Raw genomic sequence first — 24,779 nt, 5'->3', positions numbered from 1 at the left:
GTGGGGAGAGGCGGGGAAGCGGAGTGAGGGGAGAGGAAGGAGCGGCGCTCCTTGCTCTCCGGGGCCCGGTGGAGTGGGAGGATGAGCGGCGGGGACGGCGGTGAGGGCCGGGCGGGCGCCATCAGCTACGCTCTTCCCTCCATCCCCTCCAACAAACTCCCGGACTTGCGTTTCATCAGCCGCGGCGCTTACGGGACCGTGTCCGCCGCCCGCCACGCCGACTGGAGGGTCCCAGTGGCCCTCAAATGCCTGCAGGGGCCGCTGCTAGACAGGTAACGGGGTGGGGAGGGGACCGCCGGGATGGGGCTTCGCTGGGGGGCGGCCCGGGGGCAAGGACCGAGCTGAGCCCACCTTTCCCTAAACTAAGCAAGGGGGCCCACGAAGCCAGAAAGGAGTCGAGGTGTCGGCGAAGATGCCGGCGTGGGATTCTCAGGTCGGTGAATCAGTCCTGGTGTTCTGGTAGGCAGCGTTGCATTAAATCCCTGTGAAGGGGGTTCCCAGGAAGAGTGAATCGGCTTGAGCCACGAGAAAGCACGTACCAGCCCCGGAGCTTCCTCTCTTTCGATTGTCGGAAATGGGTGGTTTCGGTCTCGATCAGCGGGACTCTAATTAGGTTGTTTCTTTTGGAGGCTTTTTATTATGCAGTGTGCGCCTTGATTCCTCCTCAAGGTGGGATTGGCACAGTTTGGCTTCTTTCTGGGCCTGTTGGTTACTGACCGTTTTGTTGAAGTATCAGGAGGGTGTTAAAGTACAGTGATTACTAATAGATTTGTAGTTTACAGAGAGAGAAAGAATATAGAGGATATAGGGAATATGCACTAAAGATTGCTTCTAGCTCCTAGAAGAAACTTCTCTGACACAATGCACAATTATTATTTTCCCCCCAGATCTCACAGTGCTGAGAGAAGCTGATTTAAAATAATAGGCTTGTATGCCCCCATGTACAACTGATATTTTCAGTGTTGCAGTCATATTCCCCAATTTCCAGGGACCCAAACAGCAGCATGTTTATTGCAGGAGCTGTCACTCCATGTAAGGGGGCAGCAAGTTATAATTTTTCATCCATCTCTGTCTCATTCAATCCCTATAGTGCCAGGATTTTACTATATCAATGCAAATTTGCCTCTTCTAGGCTGTCTGAAGCCTGCCTGACTGCAAACCTGCCTCTTGAGTCTTATCTCGGTATCTTCCAGCTTTATTACCTCAGGTTTCTCTGATCTAGTACTATGCCTTTAGGCAGGGTAGCTTCGCTCAAAAAGACTGCTAGTCTTGTAACCCAATATACTAGATTATGACAAGTTGTTTCAAACTCTTTTGCCTCTTATTACACAGGTACATATACACGGGCTTTATCTCTGAAATCTTGCCTGAAATCTCAGTTACGTTGCGTTCTCTGGGGGAGGAAGGGGCGTTGTGGTTTTTGAGGTTTTGTTTTTTGGGTTTTTTTAATTTAAATGTCTGCTTAAATCCCTGCTAATCAGGAATACAGTGTTTATCCTCAGAACTCAGCTGGGGAAAAACATCAAATGTTGTTTTTGGCCTTGCAAGAGTTTGGATTAGTGTGACATCTTACCTATGAAATTATGATGAAAAGGGAAAGCAAGGTAATCAAAATAATTCAGTCACCTACCATATATCATGCAAAGCTCCAAAATGCTATTAGAAGACTGAAAGCTGTAAGAAATATGTTTTACCTGAGTCTCTGCAGCCAGTGATTTGTTGGTTGTATAGTATAAAATTCCAGCCTGTAAGTGCTTTGAGGAAGAATTCATGGTGCAGTTAATGCACCATGTCCTATGCATGTCCTATGCATTCCAGAATATGGTGTGTGACCAGCCAAAGAGCAAAGCCAGCTGGGAAGCTGTTGTGGGCATGTACTCATTTAGGCATTGCTCAGTGCCCTTCTGGTATGGAGCAGACAAAGGTGAAGTGACTTACAGACCCAGGAATAGACTTTGGTATGTTGCAATTTGTTTCCCAGCTACAGCTGAATCCCATGCAAATGTGTCTGGGAAAACCCCTAGTTTCCTTCAAACCTAGTCTTTTCTGGAGAGAGGGAGGAAGGGATATAGTTGTGTGTTTTCTCCCATGTTTTTCTCAATGGCTGCGTTCCTAGAGTTTCCTATAATAAAAGTCTTTTTCTGTCACATAGATAAGGACCTCGATTTCACATCCATCTAAAGTCAAAGTTTTCCTATTGTAAAAGCAGCAGGCTTTAGTTCTCCAGGCTTCCTCTTTTCCCCGTATACCCTGACAGCCTTTTCCTTGTTAGGGCTGGATCCACATCTGTGGGTCCAGACTGCCCTGAGCTCAATGGACACAAGTGGCTCTCGCCCGGGAGCTGTGCAGCCACATTAACAGGGAGCTGTGCTGAACAAATCGTGATGGGCATAGCCCTGGCTTGTACACTGCTGTGCCCCAGCACAGCCCTATTGCTTCTGAGTCAGACTGGTTAATGTCCAAAGGATCAGTTTTAAATGTGCTGTAAATGTCCTGTATTTGGATATTCTGGGCAGGTACTTCTACCTGTACCAGTCTCTGCTGGTGTGAGATCTAAATCTTTTTTCTCAGAATTATCCTTCATGGCCCAGATATCCTCATTGTCAACAAACCCATTTTTTTCAAGACTATTTGAGATATAAGGCATACCAAAGAGTTAATATTTTTAGGGATAGAAGCATACACAAATAAAACTTGAGCTTCTCGAATCCACATGCTGCAAGGTCTGAATTTGTAAAGACGCGTTAAATCCAAGTTTTTGAGGAGTTCTGAGGTAAAATAGAACAAATGTGGCTGGTTATTGCCATCATGGTTGCAAAGAATGGTGGAAGTTGGGAGTTCTGACTGTATCCTTGTTTACTGGAAACACGATGAAATGTGTGATGGAAATAGAGAGATTTGTGTGGTACAACAAAACCGGGGAAGCTGTCTTGTCTTTGCATTTGCAGATTCTAATTTATCTTATGCTGTTTTGTTATCAAAACAGCATGATAGAAATCAAATGGTGAAAGGTGGTGGTGCTGCACACAGGGATATAATTGACAGAGAATATAGTGAACGCAACCTTTGCTTTGAGTCTTCTACTATTGGTATGGTAATGTTTTTTGTTTGTTTGCTTGTTTTCTTCAAGTGATAGAAATCACCTTCTAAAAGAAGCAGAGATATTACACAAAGCCAGATTTAGTTACATTCTGCCAATTTTGGGAATTTGCAACGAGCCTGAATTTCTGGGGATAGTAACAGAATACATGACAAATGGATCATTAAACCAGCTATTACATGGGGTAAGTATACTTACAGTCTTTAAATAGATACCTGGCTGCTTCAAATAAATTGCAATTTCCATACTTAATTAGTATAGTAAAGTGTATTATGAATAATATTTCACATTGAAAGACAGTAATTATCATTAGTAGTTTTTGGTGTTCTGATAGACTTTTCTGTATCTCAAAAAGACAACCTAACTCAGTAGACTTAAGTTTTATTGAACTTTTTCCTTTAATGTTGTGACCTATTACTAACTTTATGTTGAATTATTATGTAGAGTCACTTTAAAAATCTCCATTGTTCTCTAGTTAGATGCTGAAATACTTATGTGTACTTCAGCCTGGGTTTCAGAATTACTGCCGATATAAATATTGAGGGTTTTTTCCCAAATTTGGGTATTTCTAAAAAATAAATTGAAGATTTTGACTTTAGTTTATAGAAGCCAAATGTTGCTGATCTAAACATTTATGGATATTTCTACCAGATCTTATTCTCTAAGTTCTCCTATGTTGAACTCTCAGCTGCTCTCATTAGCTTGGCCTGAATATACAGTGTTGCTACTGTAAAGCTCCTGCAGTTGTCTCAACAGCACCTCTTTTATACCTTTAATCAATACAATCTCATGCATTAGAGAACTCATCTGTGGGTTTTTCATAGAGGCATTACTGTCAATATAAATTTTAAGATTTCAGTTGAGTTTTACTACCTTTTTCTAGGTGTATTAATATTTATAAAGGTAATATTTTGTGCTTAGTTTCACCACAGCTTTTTTTTTCCCCCAGTGTCAGTTGAAGATATGATTCTTGACCGCCTTTGTGTAGTACTCATAATCTGTGGTTTGCAAGTTTCATGCAGAAGTTCATCTGTAATTCATATTTCCACGTGAATGAGTAATGTAGTAAAATGCTCTATATCATGTATAGCAGTCATGAACTATTATGGGAATGCCAGGGGATGGAAACATAACACTTTTATGCAGCGTTATTTATGCATGATTTGTGCATTTGTTTTAACAACTAATCAGTCTTAATGCTCCATTACAGTTTTTTAAGGAGTTTGTGTAATGTATGTTTTAAAAAGGTTGCTGCTTGCCCAAGTCACTTTTTTTTTCTTCTAAAATAAGCCTTTGTATTGTGCTGTTAGATCAAAACAGAGGATTATATTCCAGGTCTGTGGTTTTATCTTGGCAGAAAGACATATATCCTGACATTCCCTGGTGCCTGAGATTCCGCGCTCTTTACGAAATTGCTTTGGGAGTAAACTATTTGCACAACATGAATCCTCCACTGCTGCACCATGACTTAAAAACCCAGAACATTTTGCTGGATGATGAGTTTCATGTCAAGGTAGAGTTATTTAATTCTTATGTTCTTCAGTGTCTAGACTGAGTGAAAGTGTTTTAATTGATTTAGAGGAGGAAGAGTGAGGTTGTGGCCATACAGAGAGGATGTAATTGTATGCTGGACTTTTTCTTCTGTCCTTGCAGACAGAACTTCTGAGTTTTTCTTTTTGAAAACTGCATTGCTCAAGTGTAGATTATATCCATCTGAAAAGACTAGAAGGACAGAATTTGGGCTGTTTCTGCTATAGCAGTGGATGATACTCAGTAGTAGTGATGTTCTTGTGTGTCAGCCTTCCAAGGGTAGCTACATCTGGCCCTTTCCGAGAAGAAAATAGAGAGTGTACCTGTCTGAGATGCTCAGACAAGTTACTTTTGGAAGACAGTAGGTCAAATTCAAATGTTAATACCCCACTGGATATTTATCATGCAATATATACTTATCTGTTCTCTTAGTTCAGTATAAGAACATGTAAAACATAACTGTGAAATCGGGACATGTTGGAAGATGGCTTTTGTGACACTTCTGAGAACAAGCAAAGATACACAGAGAAGTAACAGTAGTTTAAAACTTTAATTCTGCCTTTTGAAATATCACTGCCATGATGTGAAAGAAAGACTAAAAGTACTTCTGACAAAATGGTTAGGTGCTTCCATAACTGCAAGAGTTGGGTGTGTTGCTTCTCGTTTGTTTTTTTTTTAAAGATCCTTTATTTTTATAATTGATAGAATATATTATTCAAGTAAATGGAAGAGCTATTTTGCACTGAACTTATACTTGAATGGTGAATGTTTCAGTTTTTACCATGAGACGAATCTCTGTGAGTCCTTCGAGCAAAGATTCAGTGCTGCTTTCTTTTTTCTGTTGCACAGAAATTTTTCTCGGCCGCAGTGTGCCTCACACGGCTTTGTCTCTGCTCACACCCTCAGCAGGTCATACCTCCTCCCACTCGGTTGGGCTGGTATTGCCATTTCTCGGGCTTCCTGATAAACCTGATCAGGGGACTAGCCCAAGTAATTTTTTTGTCCACTCCATTTTTAATCCCTAACAGCACTGGTGTGGTTTGGTGCTCTGACTGAGTGCATCTGAACAATCGTTTTGCTGGAGCAATTGAAAGGAATAGCTTAACTCTTGCACACTTGCCCTGCCTCCTGTAAGGAGTGTCTTAGGGTTCTAAGTGTCTTTTAGAGGTAAAGCTAGATTCTCTAGAATTAGGAGAGCTGACAGGAAACGCAAGGAAGGTTATCACCTATGCTAAATAGAAGAAGTATTGCGTATGTATAAAAGTAACACCACTAAGCGCTACTGACTGTCCCTGATCTATTGAATAAGCAAGAATTAAGACAAATTACAGTGAGGAAAGCTTGATGAGAGTGAGTTGTAGAGAAAAAAGGTTACTTTTCATTGGATATTTTGACCGTACACTCTTCAGAAAGCTTGTTTTTGATATTTTAGCTGCCACAGTGCTTGCACAGGCATCTTCCTGGAAAATGATTTTGCTCTTACACAAACGCTGGCCAAGTGCAGTGCTCGTAGCTGGCTGTTTGTCTTTCTCCCTTGAATGCCAGGCACTCTACAGCTCAGCCAGCAGGTGTATTTTGCTGGCTGTTTGTGTCCCTATCCATAACTTAGCCTGATGACATCCATGCTGGGTCATGGATGTCTGAGGATGTAATCTGAAGTCAGTTAATTCTTTATGTAGATGTACTGTAACCTGTAGAAAGGGACCAGGCTCCAAGTTGCACAGTAAAGAAAATATTCAGCAGCTTTTTGCAGAACAGAATTTCAGAATATCAAATTTATTAATTCAGGATTAATATATCACAGTTTTGTGAGTGAGATGAAGTGCCCTAAAATTTTTCTGAGAGAGGAACTGCCTCGGCATATTGGCAAGCTAAGTTACGTAGAGCTATGATGATTTATACTAAACTTGTGATTTCTTCATAACCGGGGAGCTAGAAGTAATCAGTGATTTTTATTTGCTTTTTTTCAACACAAGAAAGTGATTTTTGTCATAAGGTACAGATTTCTATAGCAGATTCCCCAGCCATAGAGTATATGAGTTCTTCCTTAAAAGAACAGCATAGAGCAGTGCTAGAGGGATAGCGTGAGTCATGATCTGGGAATGCTTTATGAAGTGGAGTTGATGTTTCCTGTTGCTAGAGGAACCACGTATTCTTTGTATGTCAGGTTAAGGACTTTGGGTGACCCCTTCTTCCGAGCATACTTCAAGAATTTTTAACAACTGTCAACAGATAAATCCAGTTTTTCTTCTACAAACAACTGATTTGGCCTTTCCAGATTGCAGATTTTGGCATGTCCAAGTGGCGTGTCATATCCATGTCACAATCACGAAGTGAATCCTCTTTGCCAGAAGGAGGGACAATTATCTACATGCCACCTGAAGACTACAACCCCAGTCAGAAAAGCCGGGCAAGTGTGAAACACGATATCTACAGGTAACTCATGTTCTCAAGTGCGCTTTGAAATTTGAATTCAGATTTGATTTTCTGAACCTAGATTTTTAACATATTCTCAGCAATTTTATTATTTTCAGTAGTAGTAGTATCATATTTGTATAGGCAAAATGAATTGGAAAATAAAAAATAAAAATTGAGTGACTCATTTCTTGTCACCGTGACAAGTGTAATGCTTCAGAAATTAAGCTGGGACTACAGAAGCGGGTAGAGGAGATTGGTTTCTGTAAATGAGTGTACACATACAGACAATGTAGGGAAAGAAAAAAGCTATTCACACCATTAAGTCAATGCACATACTCTTGTAATCTGTGCAGATCAATTAACATAATTTGCAGAATGCACTCAGGGGAAAGAAGAAAACATGTTTTTGGAAAGGGAGTAGGTAAAAACAGGTTAGTGGGGTTGGAGGAAATATTTAGAAGGATCTACTCAAGGAATAACTTACTTTATGAAAGTTCAGGTAGTTTTGCATTGGTCAGTTCTGAGTAGAAGTAATAGAATAGTAAGGAGCATGGTGGTGGCCCTTATAACACAATTGCTCTGAGGATATTAGAATTACAGTTAAATAGTCTGAAATGGTTTGGAGAGCTCAAAGATTACTTGAAGGATTTGGGGGGGAGTTGTCATGTAAATGGAGATCGAGGAGGCATAAAGAGGCCAATCACTGTGACAAAGTCCATCTCTCTGCTGCAATCTTTGATAGGATTGTATCTTGGTGAGAGATGACCGTTCTCAAGAGAGTCTTAGTGACTTATAGGGAGACTGCTATTTATCTTAATTATCCCTTACCCTTAAGGGGCACATGAAGTTTCTTGATGTTCCTGTCCAAAAAATACAGATGGCAACATACCTGCTCTCCTCACCCTTTGATGAGAAAATACACAGTAGAAAAACACTGAAAAAGGAAAAATTATATCTTATAGGAAAAAAAAGTATGACTTGTGTCTTAATGAGTGAGTGGAGATTAGGAAGACAGATGATGTTAGGAAAAAAATATGTGCAGAGGAATAACAACCAAATGGGAGAAAATAAGAGAGAACACATCAGCAGAAGGGCATAGAAAACTGATTAATTAGGAAGGAAAGAAACTGTGTGAGAAGAAAGAAAAGAAACTGAGACAACATCAGAAAGAAGGAAGTTCATGCAGGAAGACATGAAGGTGGAGAGACAGTGAAGGACCTCCAGAAAGGCCACACAGGAAGATCTGTGCTCATGTAGTGGGTTGGCCCTGGCTAGATGCCAGGCACCCACCAAAAGCACTCTCACTCCTCTATGCAACTGGGCAGAGAAGAGAAAATGTAACTAGGAGTTCATGAGTGGAGATAAGGACCAGGAGAGATCACTCATCAAATACCATCACGGGCAAAACAGACTCATAGTGGGGATATTAATTAAATTTATTACTAACAAAATCACAGCAGGATAATGAGAAGTAAAATAAATCTTTAAAACACCTTCCTCCCTTCCCCAGCCTCCTTTCCAAGTTCTACCTCCTCCCCCCCGGCGGCGCAGGGAGACGGGGAATGGGGGCTATGGTCAGTTCATAACAGGTTGTTCCTGCTGCTGCTCGGAGAGAGTTGTCCTTCCCTTGCTCCCCGTGGGGTTCCTCCCATGGGAGACTGTTCTTCACAAACTGCTGCCACGTGGGTCACTTCTCCATGGGGTGCAGTCCTTCAGACACAGGCTGCACCAGTGTGGGTCCCCCACAGGGCCCTAAGCCCTACCAGGAAAACCTGCTCCAGCATTGGTTCCTCTCCCCACGGGTCAGCAGATTCATGCCAGGACCCTGGTCCAGCATGGGCCTCCCATGGGGTCACAGCCTCCTTTGGGCATCCACCTGCTCTGGAGTGGGTCTCCACCATGGGCTGCAGGTGGGTCTCTGCACCCCGATGGTCCTCCATGGGCTGCAGGGGCACAGCTGCTCCACCATGGGCTGCACCACGGGCTGCAGGGGAACCTCAGGTCCTGCACCACGGGCTGCAGGGGAACCTCAGCTCCTGTGCCTGGAGCACCTCCTGCCCCTCCTGCTGCACTGACCTTGGTGTCTGCATTGTTGTTCACATATTCTCACTCCACTCTTCTCTGGCTGCAATTTCATCTGTGCAGTAACTTTTTTTCCTTCTTAAATATGTTATCACGGAGGTGTTACTGTCATTCCTGATGGGGTCAGCCTTGTCCAGTGGCGGGTCTGTCCTGGAGCAGTCTGGCTTTGTCTCTGCCAGACACGGAGGAAGCTTCTGGCAGCTTCTCACAGAAGCCACCCCTGCATCCCCCCAACTACCAAAACCTGGCTATGCAAACTGAATACAGGTCACTATCAGAAGGAGATTCTATAAAGCAGAAATAAGAAAGAAAAACAGGAACAGTGTAAAGGGGAATGCTTCAGTGTTGTAGAACTGAGAAAATAATCTTGAATTGTAGAGAGATTCCAAACTGAGTGAAAGGCTGGATGTCTAGTTGACCACAGCTGAATGTTGTTGAGATATTTAAGCTAATTTGTGAGGAAGGATCTTTCTTAAAGAAAGAAATCATTTAAACAACAGTCAAGCAGCATTAACTCTTACGAAAGGGACAAAAAAATCAGCCTGCATAAATTTATCAGGAATGCATCAAAAAGCAGACTTTCTGATAGGGAGGACTGCTTTTATTAAAAATTACATGAATAAATTTTATCACTGATTAATGTTAAAATATGAACAGAATAAGTAGTTAGGAAAACTCAATTTATATGATTGATTTTAAGCACCAGTTATTTCTTTCTTAATTTTTTTGATTCTTCTTAATTAGTAACCATCAGATGCTTAAAGGCAGTTACATGTATGCAAAATGTGGTATTTCTTAGTGATGTAGGAAAGTAGCTTAGTATATTCACACCAAGAGTGTGGAGCAAGCCTTGAGAGCAATTTACTATGGTGATTATTATCTGGAACAACACTGTGATAATGCTTGTAAAGACTTGGCCTGGAAGCATGGAACTACACACTTGTCAGCACCTCGCATTTATTCTGAAGTTACAAAAGCACTGAAGCTTTAGCCTGGATTATCTGTTCTAAATCTGGGTAATGGAACCAGATACTTGAGTAATATGGTAGGATTAGTATTAGGACCTTTCGGGATAAATCATGGAATAGAGCTTCATTCACATATGGTAGAATATGCCAAGAGAAAATTGGAGAGTGTCATAAAACGTAGTGATAGCTTTGATGAAATTTTTGATGTGCATCTGAAAAAAGGACCAGGAATGGAATGCTTCATTGAAATGAAATCATCTAAACTGGTTCAAATTACAAAGTTGTTTAAAGTTATCTTTTTTAATATACCCTGATGGCTGAATAGAGTGACTAGTCTACTAAAGGTGGAGCAAGCTTGTACTCACTGAACCACTTCCCTTTCATGCTGATGTGAATGGAAAGAAAAGGCCACCAGTTTTAATAAGCAGATGTGTGTTCAGTGTCCTAGCAGTAGTTCAGAGTGGTGTTCCCAAGAGTTGCTTTTGGAAACTGAGTGCTGTGTGCAAGTGACATCTCTTCCTACAGAGAAGATTGCATGTGTTGAAGGTGCATATATGGGAGGGGAAGCTGGAGTGTGCATCCTGAGTGGAAGTTCATACCTTAGGTGTGCGTCAAAGCCATCCTCCCTGCTAACACCCAGCTTCCCTCAGGAATGTCAGGGAGTGTCAATCTGGACTGGGGAAACGCCACAGTGTTCCTGTTAGGACAGAGCAGTTGGGTCTCTGGGACTCATTTTAGTTTATGTGCTGAGATTTAAACTACATGTGCATTATTCACAACATATTACTAGAGGAAAGCTAATACAAGTTTGGAATAGGAGTTTATATGATATGTACCTTTTCTGTATTTAATATTATTAACTAGTTCTAGTTGAAGTCACTGGTTAAAACTCCTGTTAGTTTTCATATATTCAGCCATCATTGTAGTTAGCTACAGTCAGTCCCATGTGTGTTTACAGGACCATTTACCAAAATGTTTTACACAAAATATAAAGCTGAGCACATTGTGTTATTAAGTGTTGGTAATCTAAAATAACACCTTCTATATTTTTATACTTTAAACAGTTATGCAATTATCATGTGGGAAGTGATGTCAAGGAAACAGCCATTTGAAGGTAAGGCCATGTCTTCCTTTAGTTTATTTTTCCCACCTTATGTAAAGGTTAAACCTGAGACCTGGGTACCAAGGGACTTCATTTTAGAGGTTACTTTTTAATGATTCAATTTGTAAACTCGTTGAAGAACACTTTGAGATACTTTTCAAATTAGACTCTTGGTATTGTGGGTTTTTTTATTACGGTGTTGTTTTATAAATTAAAAATACATTTTTTTAAAAAAAGAAACATGAACTTATTTTGATGAACTGTAAATACTATATCTGCAAACTGAATTATTCCTCCTGTAGTAAGCTGTTTATTTTGCATGTATTTCTAATGACTGCATGATATCTGTTTTGACAGAAGTTATAAACCCCTTGCAGATAATGTACAGCGTGTCACAAGGACAACGACTAGACTTAAGTGAAGAAAGTTTATCAATGGACATTCCTCATCGAGTGCTCATCATAAGACTGATGGAAAGTGGATGGGCACAAAACCCAGATGAAAGACCATCATTCTTAAGTGAGTTTGCTTTGCGTAATGAGAAAAGATTTTTAAATTACGAGATTTCTGTTGGACATGGTTATTACAGACCAAGGTTATAGTAGCAAAAGGGAAATGGTAAGGACATGAAGAGATATACATGCTTGGTCTTGCTGCTTATGATAAGGGTCTTGGCTGCTTCCATCATGTATGTAAAGAAACTTTTATGAACGGAATTACATGTGTGCCATAAAACCATGTTGTTTGTTGAAGTCTTTTGCATTTACCATCTCTTAATTTAACTGTAAAAAAGCAGTATGTTTTGTTTGACTACTTGTGTTTGGGTTTTTTTGTTTGTTGTTGGAAGAGGATTTTGGTTTCTTAAGGTGTGGGAAGTAAGTACAGAATGAGTACTGTGGGATTTACAAGCAAGCTGGCGAACACACCAACAAACCATTGCACATCAGATAAACCATAGTAACTTCATCTTGTGTTTGCATCTCAGTATAAATCTTTTTCACTGAGACTTTATCTTTGATTGTTCCACCTCCTTTATCAAACAAGAACTAAACTTTTCATCTTTTCTATGTTCAGCTTTTTGTCCATGAAACCAAATACAGCTACATTCAGCCTTTTTTACAATGGTTTGCAGAATTTAGAGAATAAGACTGAAGTGTGAGCTTGTAGAGATTAGAGTGGCAGAGTGTGAACTGGAAAAGTTGTGGTTTTATTTCTGAAAGCCTGTGTTTCAACTTAACCAGCACACTTTACTTGCATAAAGGTAATTCCATCAAAATTGGCAGAGAGGGATTACCTGTTTTCAGTTGTGAAATTTGCTCTTGCGACTGTTGCTGTGGTCACATATGTCAGGGTGGTGAAGTGAACAGTGGTTCCTGCAGCTGCCTCGCTGTGCTTGTTTAATTTGCATGAGCTTTACAAACTTTCAGCCTGCCCCTTTAGAAGATGTGATTCTAATTCAGTATGGAAAGCTGTGTTGCCTTGGAGAGACTAAAATGTAGAGTAAGGGATTTACTGAAAATATTCAAACATAGAACAGTACAGAGATCTGTTGCTCAAAGATGCAGTTACTCAAATGCCAGGGTTTTTTAGTTGATGCTTTTTGCTTTTAGGGTTTGATTTGATGGGGATAGGGGAGGGGGCATGTTTGGGTTGGGTTCATATGTTGAGTTCATAACTTTGGGTTTTTGCATCCATTTAGCAGAGGACAAAATGGGAAACATCCAAACACATACAATGTCTTCATGTTGAGTTTACAGTCCAAAATGAATTACATGATTTTTTGAGGCATTTTTATTTTTGCCTTAAGAACATTTTGAAATGCCAGATTGTGTTGGAGTCTGATTTGTGTGTAAATTGTGGGTATATATTTTATTTTTTTCAAGCAAGAAAATATATCTATTTAGAATATTTTCTAAAATCAAAAAGAATAGACTCATAATCGTATTTCTGTATGTGTTCTTGCTTTCCTCTGCCAATTAACAAAAAAAAAAAATAAAGTCTGTGGTCACACTGAAGGGATAATTACCTGGGATATGTACTACAGTGTGACCAAACTTGGTTTCAGTTATTAGTGCCATGCCTGTAGTAAGATGGTCTTTGAAAAAAAACGTGCATTGCTTTTCCTCTACTATCGTAAAAAGAAAGAGGAAGTTACAAAACTGTTGCAAAGTTAAGGGAAGTAAAGCTCACTAATGGGGAAATTTTGCAATTACCATAGGACAAGGACACAGACACACACACAAAAACACCCAAACCCCCTTTTTTAAAAATAAGCTTTAAATAGAAAAGCTCAGCTAACCTGTCTGTTCCTTAGAAATAGAGGATAAAGACTGCTTATCACCATCGCTCCATGTATACTTGGAGTGTGTCCCCACAATTTAATTATAGTCAAAATTATAGGCAACAAAAATTAACAATACTAGTATTTGAGTGTGGAAAATGATATACCTTTAAAACTGTGGTTTAGCTGATACAAGAAAATAAGAATCCCAGTATTGAATGTATGTCTTGAAGATGCTAGTGGATAAAAGTTAATAGGGAAGAAGAGTGGTAAAATTATAGTAAAAAGTAAAAATATGTTAACAAGGGTGCAGTGTGACAGGTTGTTAGTATGATAAATGAGTTCTGCTGAATCAGTGAGTTCATGGAAATGCAGTAGAATTCTGATACATATCATCCTATCCTGAGGTTTTGTTGTATTTGAGCACAGTTTCAAAGATATTTTTATAATATAGTCATCTCAAACTGTTTAATATTTAGTATTATAAACTTTTGGAAGCAAGAGCGCATGTGGTCATTTCCTTATTGTACTGTCCTGTACCTCCCTCTGTGAGCAGATGATTTTAGCTTCTCTGGCTTGCTGCATTTGGTGAGAATGAGAGCAATATCATTTGGTTTCACTGGATGTGATAGTGCCTTGACTATGCCATCCTCTCTGGCCCTGCCTCACAGCATGTATTCTGGATAGTGCTGTGTTGGGGGTGTGTTTATTTTCCTTGTATAAATTTTTAACACCTCTTCTGGAGTGGGAAATCAGCAACCCACTCTGAGGTCTCATGGTGTTTGGTCCCATTCAGCTAATCAGGCTTGATGGGTCTACCTTGAAACACAGCAAAGTCACCAATCTGTCCATTCCAGGAATGCAAGAGTTGCAGCACTGTCCTGGATCTCTGTCCATTCCAGGAATGCAAGAGTTGCAGCACTATCCTGGATCTCTTTTGTTACAGAATGATGAGGTGGCTAGATCAGGACAGGGTTTCTTTTAGTGGTGTGAACTGTTTTAACATGTGGGAGCAGGAAACTTCTGTTTAGCAGCATGTGGTTTGATATATGTCAATAGACACGTTATTTTTGTAAATGTAAGAAAGATGCTTTAGCAAAATGATAACTTGATTTCCACTTCAAACCATTCACAAAGTACTCTTTCTTTGTTTAGAATGTTTAATAGACATTGAGCCAGTTCTGCGGACATTTGATGAAATAGCTATGCTGGAAGCAGTAATTCTGTTAAAGAGATCAAAGGTAAGTAGCTTTTGTTACAGTTTTGAATTGGTCAAATAAGTTGGTAACTTTTACTTGCTAAAAGAAATGTGATCTCATTTGTCATGTATCTAATCTTGTATCTGGTTTAAGCATGTGTTTGAACAGAACTGTCATCTTGTCTTATAGCAGAAATTTAATACGGGTAAATGTCTCTTCCAGTCACTATATGAATCACAAGGTATTTACAAGAGTGGAAAGAAAGCAAATGTGGAGCAGATTTCTCTAAATATACCTCTGAATCCCCAAAAGGTAAATATTTTACATGTTGCATTTGGTACGTCAGGATCCTGTGAGCTTAAGGAAGGGTTAACTTAGTAAGGGGAGTTGTTCTGCACTTTATTTTCCTGTGCAGTCAGGAAAGGCATAAAATTCATCACTTGAGTCAGAGTGTAACAAATACATAGCCATATAGGGCTATTTTGATCCTTAATGCTTCTGCTTTTGGTTCTTGCTGGTATTTAAACTTGTATACAAAATTGCTATCACCTTGGGAAAAATACAAGTATTAGGATTATATGATTTCTTTAGATTTAGTTTTTTTAATTTGTGTTGTCTGTTGAGCATTTAGATAGCAGGGGAACACAGCGATGGTGAAATTCTCTGTAAAAAAATTGCAGCTTCATATTTATTTAACATGCATGTTCAATATACACCTGGATTTATTTCAGGAAACATATTCTGGCTCCATACAATGTGATGCACTTCCCCTTCGGAGCATCTCTCCAGATATATCAACACTCAAGTCTATCCCACAGTGTAATATCCTTTCATCAGGTGAGATACTCTTGACTTTGTGTAAATTTAAGTTGCCATTGCAGCTTTACACTCCCACTGTGACATTGCATTTACATAGTAGGAAATTGGGTCTCTGTTTATGTCGGAAAATAATGTGTTTTTTAAACTTAGTGCTTTGAGTAAACTAGAGGTTTTAAGCTCTGATTTTCTGTTCCTGTCACTGAGAAATCTCCACAGCTGACAGCTTTAGTTTTCCTGCTCTGGGTTGTTAGGTCAGAGATAACATTCACTTGTCCCTTAATTGTCCCTTAAAACTCTTGGTGGCTTAGTTAACTGCCTTTTTTTTTTTTTTAATCTGTGAACTACTTCTAAATATAAAAAGGCTACACATTTTGAGGCATTTTTGAAGCTGAGTAAACTCAAAGTTTCCAGTGCAGCTCAACCTCTAGATCATTTTTAATTCAATAAATAAAAATGGCTTTAATAGATTACCTTGCAAAAGTTGCAAGACTTGCGCAGACCTTTTGTAGCTGTCCCCTTTTCTGAATAAAAGTTGGCAAAACTCCCTCAGAAAACTCAATTTTGAAGTTTTGCTGACATGAGAAGCCAGAAAAATGCAATGGGACCCAGGTGGAGTAGCAATATGTTGTGAAACTAAAACTGCATTTAAGTTTATTCCCTTGGTGGAATGCAAACATATTTCAAAAGAATGGAGTATCCTCTGGCTTTGCGGGGACCAGTAATGTGAAAGCAGGCAAAAAATTTACTTCAGTGCTGTAAAGTATGGGCATAAAAAAGGGGTTTTTTCCGTTCTGTAGCAAGCTTTTCTTGAGAATTTCTTTAAGTTTAAACAGCTTTTTTCCCTCTTCCCATTTCATTTCTGATTTAGAGAGTAATCCTTTCATATATTTTGTTTTACTAGGTGAACTTTTGAAGTTCCTTTGTAAAATATGCTTCTTTATTCTCCTGGTATGTTACTAGTCCTCCTTGTGCATATTCTAACTTGAGTCATTAAAATAAGACTACCAGACCTCTACTTACTACTATGAAAGACTTGACAAATGGTTCTTTGCCTTAAAAAAACACTCTACTCAGTATACCTTAGAATTGTATTTTTCCTTCCTCACAAGACCCCTCGTTACAGAATAATCTACCTAGGGGCTTTTTTCCTCATCTCACTTCCAGTCATTAGACCTGCTTGAAGCAGAAAATTTAGATCTCGTATTTTTCTTCTGAATTTCCACTTCTATCATTTCAGTCTTCTAGGTCAACTAGGTTCTTTCTGAGTAACTTGTGTCAACCTGATTTTTTTCTGAATAACATCTGAATAAATCCCATTAGCATGTTTCTCTTTGAGGGAGCTGGAGTTGTTTAGCCTGGAGAAAGGGAGGCTCAGGGGAGACCTTATTGCTCCCTACGACTACCTGAAAGGAGGTTGGAGCCAGGTGGGGGTCAGTCTCTTACCAACAAACAATATTAACAAGCAATAGGATGAGAGGAAATGGCCTTGAGTTGCGCCATGGGAGGTTTAGATTGGATATTAGGAAAAAATTATTCACAGAAAGGGTTATCAAGCATTGGAACAGGCTGCCCAGGCAAGTGGTTGAGTCAGCAACCCTGAAGATATTCAAAAGACATGTAGATGTGACACTAAGGGACATGATGTAATGGTGGACTTGGCAGTGCTGGGTTAATGGTTGGACTCGATGATCTTAAGTTCTTTCCAACTTAAACAATTCTGTGATTTTATGATTATACTTTTTATGCTGTGATCACTAGTCAAGGTCATTCATATCAGTAAAATCCCAGTAGTTTTATCTTTATGTTATTAAATTAAACTTGTGTGCCTAAGGATCTATAACAATCTATCCCAGCAGAGCTGCTTAAAACACATCTCTTAAAACATCTTTCACTCACAGTAGTTGTCTCCTAATTCTTTCTCATTCATGCAGTAGATAATATCTGCTGCTTCACACTACATGGCTCTGCCCAACTTTCTCTCTTGTTCTTGAAATAAAATACTAGTTACTGTGAGTTCTAGTCCACTATTTTTAAAATACTTAGAATGTAATTTCTTCCACATTTTCCTATTCCTGCTCCATGTACTTATAGACATATTCTTCTACAGGTCAACAGTGAACTGGGAATACACCTTCAGATTCCCCCATTGGACAGGTAATCCCGAGTTGTCCATGGGGCTACCTCATTTTGTCTTTAGATGTTCATCTGAATTCTTATATCTGCATCTCTGGTTCTTAGTTAACATCTCTTTATCAAGTGACACTGTGAAAGTCTGTAATGAAAACTGTTTACAGAATTAGGCATATGTCCTGTAGTATGTTTCTCATCAGCTGTTTGTTATCTCTTCCGTGAGTCATTCCTACTGCTGCTTTCATATCCATCATCCTTTTCTATAATAAAAAATCCTAAAACTAGAAACTATTAAGCTTCCCAGCCGATAGAAATACTTTTTCTCTTTATTTGCAAAAGTTTACATGAAGCTTTCTTGAAGTCATATCATGTTTTAATGGACTACAAAAAGCTTCCATTGGCCTCCCACTGAATGTTAACATTGCTCCTCATGTCCTTTTCCTTCACCTGAATCTTTCTTTTAATGTTATCACCTTCGTTGTGCTGCCAAACTTCATCAAAATAAATGAATCTGCTTTCACACTGACTTCTAGTTACCTCTCCATATACTCAAAGGATTTATTTTGTTCATCTAGTCCCTACAAAAAATTTCTGTCACACAGAGCTTTTTCATCAAAGTTCACATCTACTAGATTTATACTCTCGATGTTTCTTTAAAATAAAACAGGACCCCCAAACCCATGGTCAAGCCCTGGTACAATGTAAGGGACATAAATGTACTCAGAACTTGAATATAAGGACTAATATGTTGTATATCTTGTGAAAGTAGTTTGTTTATGAGTTGTTTTATGGAATTGCTCTAAATAATCTCTGATGGCTTTATTTTATTTGAACATAGAAGCAATACATCTTGCTCTTTTTTTTTCTCCTTTTTTTTTTCCAAGATGGAAATTCTGGGTGTCTATACTCTCTCAGCAGCCAGAGCACGGATGACAATATCTCTGTAACTCAGAGTGCCAAACTTCTTGTGCATCCATGCACAAGTAATGTTCCTTCATCTGACAGGAGTATTTCAGATGCCTCGAAGTCTGCATCGTGTATACTGCAGTCACCACTGATTCCTTCAGGTATGGCAAACACTGTTTCATTCCAAGACCCACAATAAGTGTTCTAACATCAAATATATCTGTGTATGAAATGGAAACTGTAACTGTTATACATCTGTAAAATGAAAACAAAGTATCTGCAAATTAAGAATACAAGTAATTCTGTCCTTGTAGACTTAGAGTACAAAGTAAGCAAAACCAATGTAAAATGTGACCAAGTACACGTACCTGTAGGTCCTAGCTTTTTTCTTTCCTTTTAAGCAGACTTAATTCCTGCTGCCATGGGTCTTCTTTATCCCATTCCCTTTGCTCATATTATTTATCCTATCCCCCTACTGCTGTAACAATGCTGCAGTCCAGCAGAACAGGAAAAAAACTTAGCTTGAACTAGTCATCTTTGTTGCCTGTCGCTTCTCACTTTTTAAGCTTGTCAGTCTTCTGTTCAGTAATGGTGAGGCAAAGAGAAAGCAGAAGCTGTGTCAGCATCTCACACAGAATCTCTACTAACATCTTCTGTGTTAGTCAAGAGCCCACTACATTATATTCCTATCCATCAAATAACTGTTAAAAGTGTGCTTCCAAAAAAGTTAACAAAAAGAAACTTTAATGCATGATGATTTATTCAGAAATACATATTTTTGAGGGAACACACAATAACATGCAATTTTATAAAGATTTGTTGCATCACCCTCTTCTGGAAATAGGAGAATCTACACCTTTTCACTGTGTGAATCCTCATCTTGAGGAAAATACCAGGAAGCTACAGGGATGTTTTCAGTAAACTTCAATAAAAATCCCCCTGGAAAGTGAATTTACCACCTCTCTCTTTTTAGTACCAGGTCGGGTTGAACACTGGAACAGGTTGCCCATGGAGGCTGCAGAAGTACCATCACTTGGAGATGCTCAAAATTCAGCTGGACAAGGCCCTGAGCAACCTGAGTTATGCTTGAAGTTGGTCCAGCTTTGAGCAGGCTATTAGACCAGATGACCTCCTTGAGGGTTCCTTCCAACCTAAATTATTCTGTGATTCAGATAGAAAAGATACTCTAACTACCAAATTTGACAAATTGGAGCATTTTAGCAGCTCTTTCTCAGCTTGTTCTTTGTTCTATGGCAACATTTATTGACAGACAGTTACAATCCCTTTTTTTTTTTAATCCTCTCCAATCTCAGATTTTGTATTGGAAACCATACAGCAGAATGTAGCTCATCAGTGGATCCAAAGTAAAAGAGAAGAAATTATTGATCAGATGACTGAAGCATGTTTGAATCAATCACTGGATGCTCTTCTAGCAAGATTTTTACTCATGAAAGAAGATTATGAACTTATAAGCACCAAACCTACAAGGACATCAAAAGTACGACAACTGCTTGATACTTCAGACAGCCAAGGAGAGGAATTTGCCAGAATTATAGTACAAAAGTTGAAAGATAACAAACAGCTAGGACTTCAACCTTATCCAGACGTTGTATCTAATTCTCAAAGACTACATCCTTAAATTTATTCTCTCTATATGAAACCATGTGAATATTTCTTACAATATGATTCTTGTTTCTATATAGTAGTTTTATATATGTGCTGCTTTGTCCTCACAATGCCTTTGTAGTCTCAGAAGTGACACCGAGTTCATCTAGCCTGCATTTGGTGAGTGACCAGTTAATCAGTTGGAGTGCAATGATAAAGCTGAACATTTGGCACTCTTTTACTCACTTTTTTAAAGTATTTTGTTTATACATGACAAAGAAAAACATTAAATGTTTCCTGTTTTACATATTTGCTGTTCATACATAGCCTTTCCTTTCACCTGACAGGATTGAGACAACTCATCTCAACGTGCAGTATTTGTTTTTCTCCCTCCATCTGCTCTTTCCCATAGAGGAGGGAAATAATCTAGCTGCTCTATTCTGGGGTTATTATGCTGTGTGTATAATAAATTTTCTTCCTTAAGCCATACAGGAGAAGAGTGATAGGTGGGAGGAAGTTTGCATTGCATTTTTACAGGATTTTTTTTATTCTTTTGTTTTCTTTTCCCCATTTTATTACCATGGCAAGCGCTTCAGACCACTGCACAAGAAGAATGTCAGTCCAAAGAGAAGCCTTGAGGGCAAGGAGGATATTATACTTGTCATCTTTGTTCTGCTCAGAACTGATACATTAGAAAGGCTGCAGCTACAGCCTTTTACATTATTTGGTTACAACTGCTTAAACTTAAACTATTCCTGAAATCATAGTAGGATGAGATCCAGGTAGAGGTTATATAAGGACATCCTTAGTTAATACCTCTTTTACATTTCCTTGGTTAATACCTCCCTTACCTTTGTCATCTGCCACAAAATCATGTTACTAGATCAAACTTCTAATTAAATTTTATTTTTAGTATTTATGTGATGAGCAGTAGTTGGGTCTGTACAGGGAACAACCATGCACTGCCCTGCCCTGCCAGGCTGGAAGTGATGTGCATGGGTCTCTCCTGCCATGACCTGCCTTAACCTTCTCTGGACAACATATCTGCCATCATTTTTTGTCTGAAGGATGGTGCTTAACAGGTTGAGGCAAAGATGGGGCCACCTGAAAGGAAAATGTGGAATTTTTTTTCGGCTCATTTCAGAACACCTTACTGACTTTACCTAGTGACTTCAAAACGACTAAAAACACTACTGGTTTTAATTTGTTAGAACACAGCACAGGCAGATTATTTTTGCAAGCACTAATAAATAATTTCAGTTTCTGCTGACACTGTATAAAATTTGGTAAGTGATGGCTGTTTCAAAACCTATAGAAGCTTCAAAACCTATATAGCAGGAAGCCCCATTGCAGTGATTCAAGCTTCAGTGTGGTCATTACTAATTGCCAACAGCTTACTTTTTTCAATATCTTTATTATTTTGTGAACTGAATCACAAGAGTTCAATGTATAGTTTATTGCGTAGAAAAGGAGTGGTTTAAAATTCTATTTAATAAAGTAAGTTTTTGGCATAAACTGGGAATTTGCCTTTTATCCTGCTTCTCTTTGGAGGCTGGACAATTCAAACTAGAAAGCTGAGACCAGGATCATGGAGCAATGAATGGCTGTGCTTTTTTCTAGAACAAAACTAATGAAGTGTAGCAGGGAGAGGTGCTGAGGAAGGCTGCCAGAAATGCCAGTGGGTGTTTGGTGGCAGAACTGTGTGTTTCACTGCATGTCACACTTTAAGCCACACTTGTTCATTACTAGTGGCACCTAAGGAAAGCTGTGTCTTGCAAGGCGCCAAAATACAATTTCTTAGATTTGTGTCCAAAATTCACCATGTATTAAGAGCTTTCCTGAACTGTGGTTTTAGTAACTATTAAGAACAGAGGCTTCTCTAGGGGTATATGATCAAGATGGTATCTACATTTGATACCGTACTGATGGAAGCCTATTCAGCCTAAGGCGACTGAAGGCCCACACTAAGACCTTGTCCGGGAGCTGCTTTATGCTGATGACGCCGCCCTTGTTGCCCACACAGAAGCAGCTCTGCAGCGTTTAACATCCTGCTTTGCAGACACTGATGAGCTCTTTGGGCTGGAAGTCAGCTTAAAGAAGACAGAAGTTCTCTATCAACCTGCACCTCAGGAAGTCTTCCATCATCCCCACATCACCATTGGCCAAGCATAGCTCAAATCAGTCCAGCAGTTTAATTACCTAGGCAGCCTCATCTCCTCGGATGGTAAGATTGACAGAGAGATAGACAACAGGTTGGCAAAGACATATGGTGCTTTAGGAAAACTCCATAAAAGAGTTTGGCGAAGTAAACACTTGAAGAAAAGTACAAAGATCAGTGTTTACAGAGCCATAGTGCTGTCTACTCTTTTATATGGATCTGAATCATGGGTCATCTACCACCACCACCGCCTGCAACTCTTAGAACACTTCCATCAACACTGCCCGTACAATCCTAAATATCCACTGGTCAGATTATGTGACCAATACACCTGTTCTAGAACAAGCAGCAGTCACAAGTATAGAGGCCATGTTGCTGAGAACACAGCTGTGTTGGACAGGGCACGTCTCCAGGATGAAGGACCACCGCCTCCCTAAGATCTTGCTTTATGGTGAACTTGCCACTGGCTGCCACAAGAGAGAAGCCCCAAAGAGGAGATACAAGGACTCCCTGAAACAACATCTCAGCCTTGGCCATATTGATCAACATAACTGGTCTACTCTAGCCTCCAACTGGGAGGTCTGGAGACACACCATCTATAACGCTGCTACTTCTTTTGAGAACGCACGCAGGATCACCCTTGAGGAGAAAAGACAACGCAGAAAGAATCATCTCTTGCAGAATATTCCACCTGAGGAGTCTTTCTGCTGTGCCTTTTGCAATTGGATATGTCTATCTCATATTGGCCTTTTTAGCCACCAGCACGCTTGTAACAAACGTGGGTAGAGCCCTTCCCAAATCTTCACTTGCAAAGCCTAGCCATGAATGAATATTCTTATAATAGAGTCTGCATGAGTTCATTATTTTAAACAACATGTAAGAGGGTAAAAGCAGTCCTGCTATGTGTAAAATGCCTTGGCCTGCCAGGTGACATCTGATGTCTCATGTCTGGGGATCTGCACCTTCTTCCCATTTCCCAACTCATTGAAAGCAACATCTCCCTTAGAGCAAACAGAGCTTGGTCACCGCAAGATGCCATCCTTCCTAACTCTACATGCCATGCACAGGCTGGCAGACTGATCTGAATTTGTGATTTGTGCTGTTGGACCTTCTCGGTGCTGCTGCAGCCCCTTTGCAGTCACTGGCCTCTGTCTGTTCTGCAACCTGCCAGTGAGCCTGCTGCAGCTTTTCTGCCAGAGCCCATCAGCTGCTGTGACCCAGAAACCATGTAAGGATGGGTGGGAGAGCCCTGGGGAACAATGGGGTAGATTCCAAAGCTATGCTAGGTGCTGCCAACTGTGGTAATTGCCCACCCTCCAGCCTCTTCATAGTGGTGTGGTGGGGAGAAAACAGACATAGAAGATGAGGACCTGCTCTAAGATACCTGAGTGAGGGCAAAGAGCATCCCGCTGCTTTCTAAAGGCTCCCCACTTACTCTTGCTTGGTGGTACAAACTAGCTTAGAGTCACTGAATAGTTATAATGATAAATATGGCCTACAGAGTCACATTCAGGAATGGAGCTGCCAGGCTGCTGCAATTGCTGTGGGCTGCTCCCCTTCATGTGCCATCACCCAGAGATGGCACAGCTGCAGGAAGAGTAATTTTCTACCCCCAGTCCTGAATATGCCCACATCTGTAAGGCTATGAGAGTTCTAACCAAAGCTCAGCCTTCCAAGGAAACCCTGAGGCCACACAGTTGAAAAACTCTACCCAATCTCCCGCTTCTTTTCTTGAACCCTGAGCCTCCCTCCGTTAGGGAGTAGAATCATAGAATAGTTTGGACTGTAAGTGACCTCTAAAGGTCACCTAGTCCAACACTTCTACCATGGTCAGGGACGACATCAACAGGATCATGTTGCTCAGAGTCCCATCTAATCTGACCTTGAACATATCAGGCATCAGATACCACCTCTTTGGGCAACACAAACCTACCCTCCCCAACATGTTAGGCACACGCACAGATTTCCTTGAGCGAAATGGGAGAGGAGGCAGCCACAGTTGGGACTTGAAGGATATAGATGAAAACATAAGGAGAATGCTTTGGGGTAGGCATGGGGAAAGGGAGGTGGAAGTTGTGTGCCTGATCCACACAGAATGGGAGAAGGGTGTGTGGAGATGGCAGACGTATGAGTCAACATGAGCCAAAGTCTGACAGTTCTCTTGTTTTACAGTTGTTTTAACAGTATTTTGTACACTCCTCACTTCTTCATAGCAATTCTTAACAGTTTTTCAGCTTTTTCACTCCAAGGGAAAATGCTGCTGATGTTTTAGACTAATAATACAAGCTTTTCTTTGAGTCACAACAGCTTTTTGAAAGCCTTTCAAAATATGCATGTGGAAATGTCTTTTAACATGTACAAAGGGAAAAATAGAAACATAGGAACACGCATATTAATTTTGCATTTGTTAGCACTAGATTTCGTATGCCACTTTAGCACCTAGTCACTTAGTAGTGGCTGTTCCTCATGTTCTGCTCCCAT

At 39.9% G+C, this 24,779-nt stretch overlaps 1 protein-coding gene across 1 annotated transcript; it reads left to right on the top strand.

Moving 5' to 3' along the window:
- The first annotated feature begins 70 nt into the window (after nt 1-70).
- On the top strand, nt 71-20,449 carry RIPK2 (receptor interacting serine/threonine kinase 2). Its single transcript, XM_027737353.2, has 11 exons — nt 71-272; nt 3,131-3,284; nt 4,458-4,613; nt 6,909-7,066; nt 11,163-11,212; nt 11,558-11,719; nt 14,637-14,722; nt 14,903-14,992; nt 15,412-15,517; nt 18,514-18,696; nt 19,849-20,449. Exons 1-11 carry the CDS (start codon nt 82-84, stop codon nt 20,172-20,174), a joined length of 1,662 nt encoding a protein of 553 aa, XP_027593154.1. The 5' UTR covers nt 71-81; the 3' UTR covers nt 20,175-20,449.
- The last annotated feature ends 4,330 nt before the right edge of the window (nt 20,450-24,779 follow it).

This window comes from Pipra filicauda, unplaced genomic scaffold (assembly GCF_003945595.2).
Source record: "Pipra filicauda isolate LSUMZ 115617 unplaced genomic scaffold, ASM394559v2 scaffold20_size4479445_pilon, whole genome shotgun sequence".
Classification (NCBI taxonomy): Eukaryota; Metazoa; Chordata; class Aves; order Passeriformes; family Pipridae; genus Pipra; species Pipra filicauda.
The sequence above is the reverse complement of the archived record's forward strand: the minus strand, read 5'-3'. Positions and strand labels throughout refer to the sequence as shown.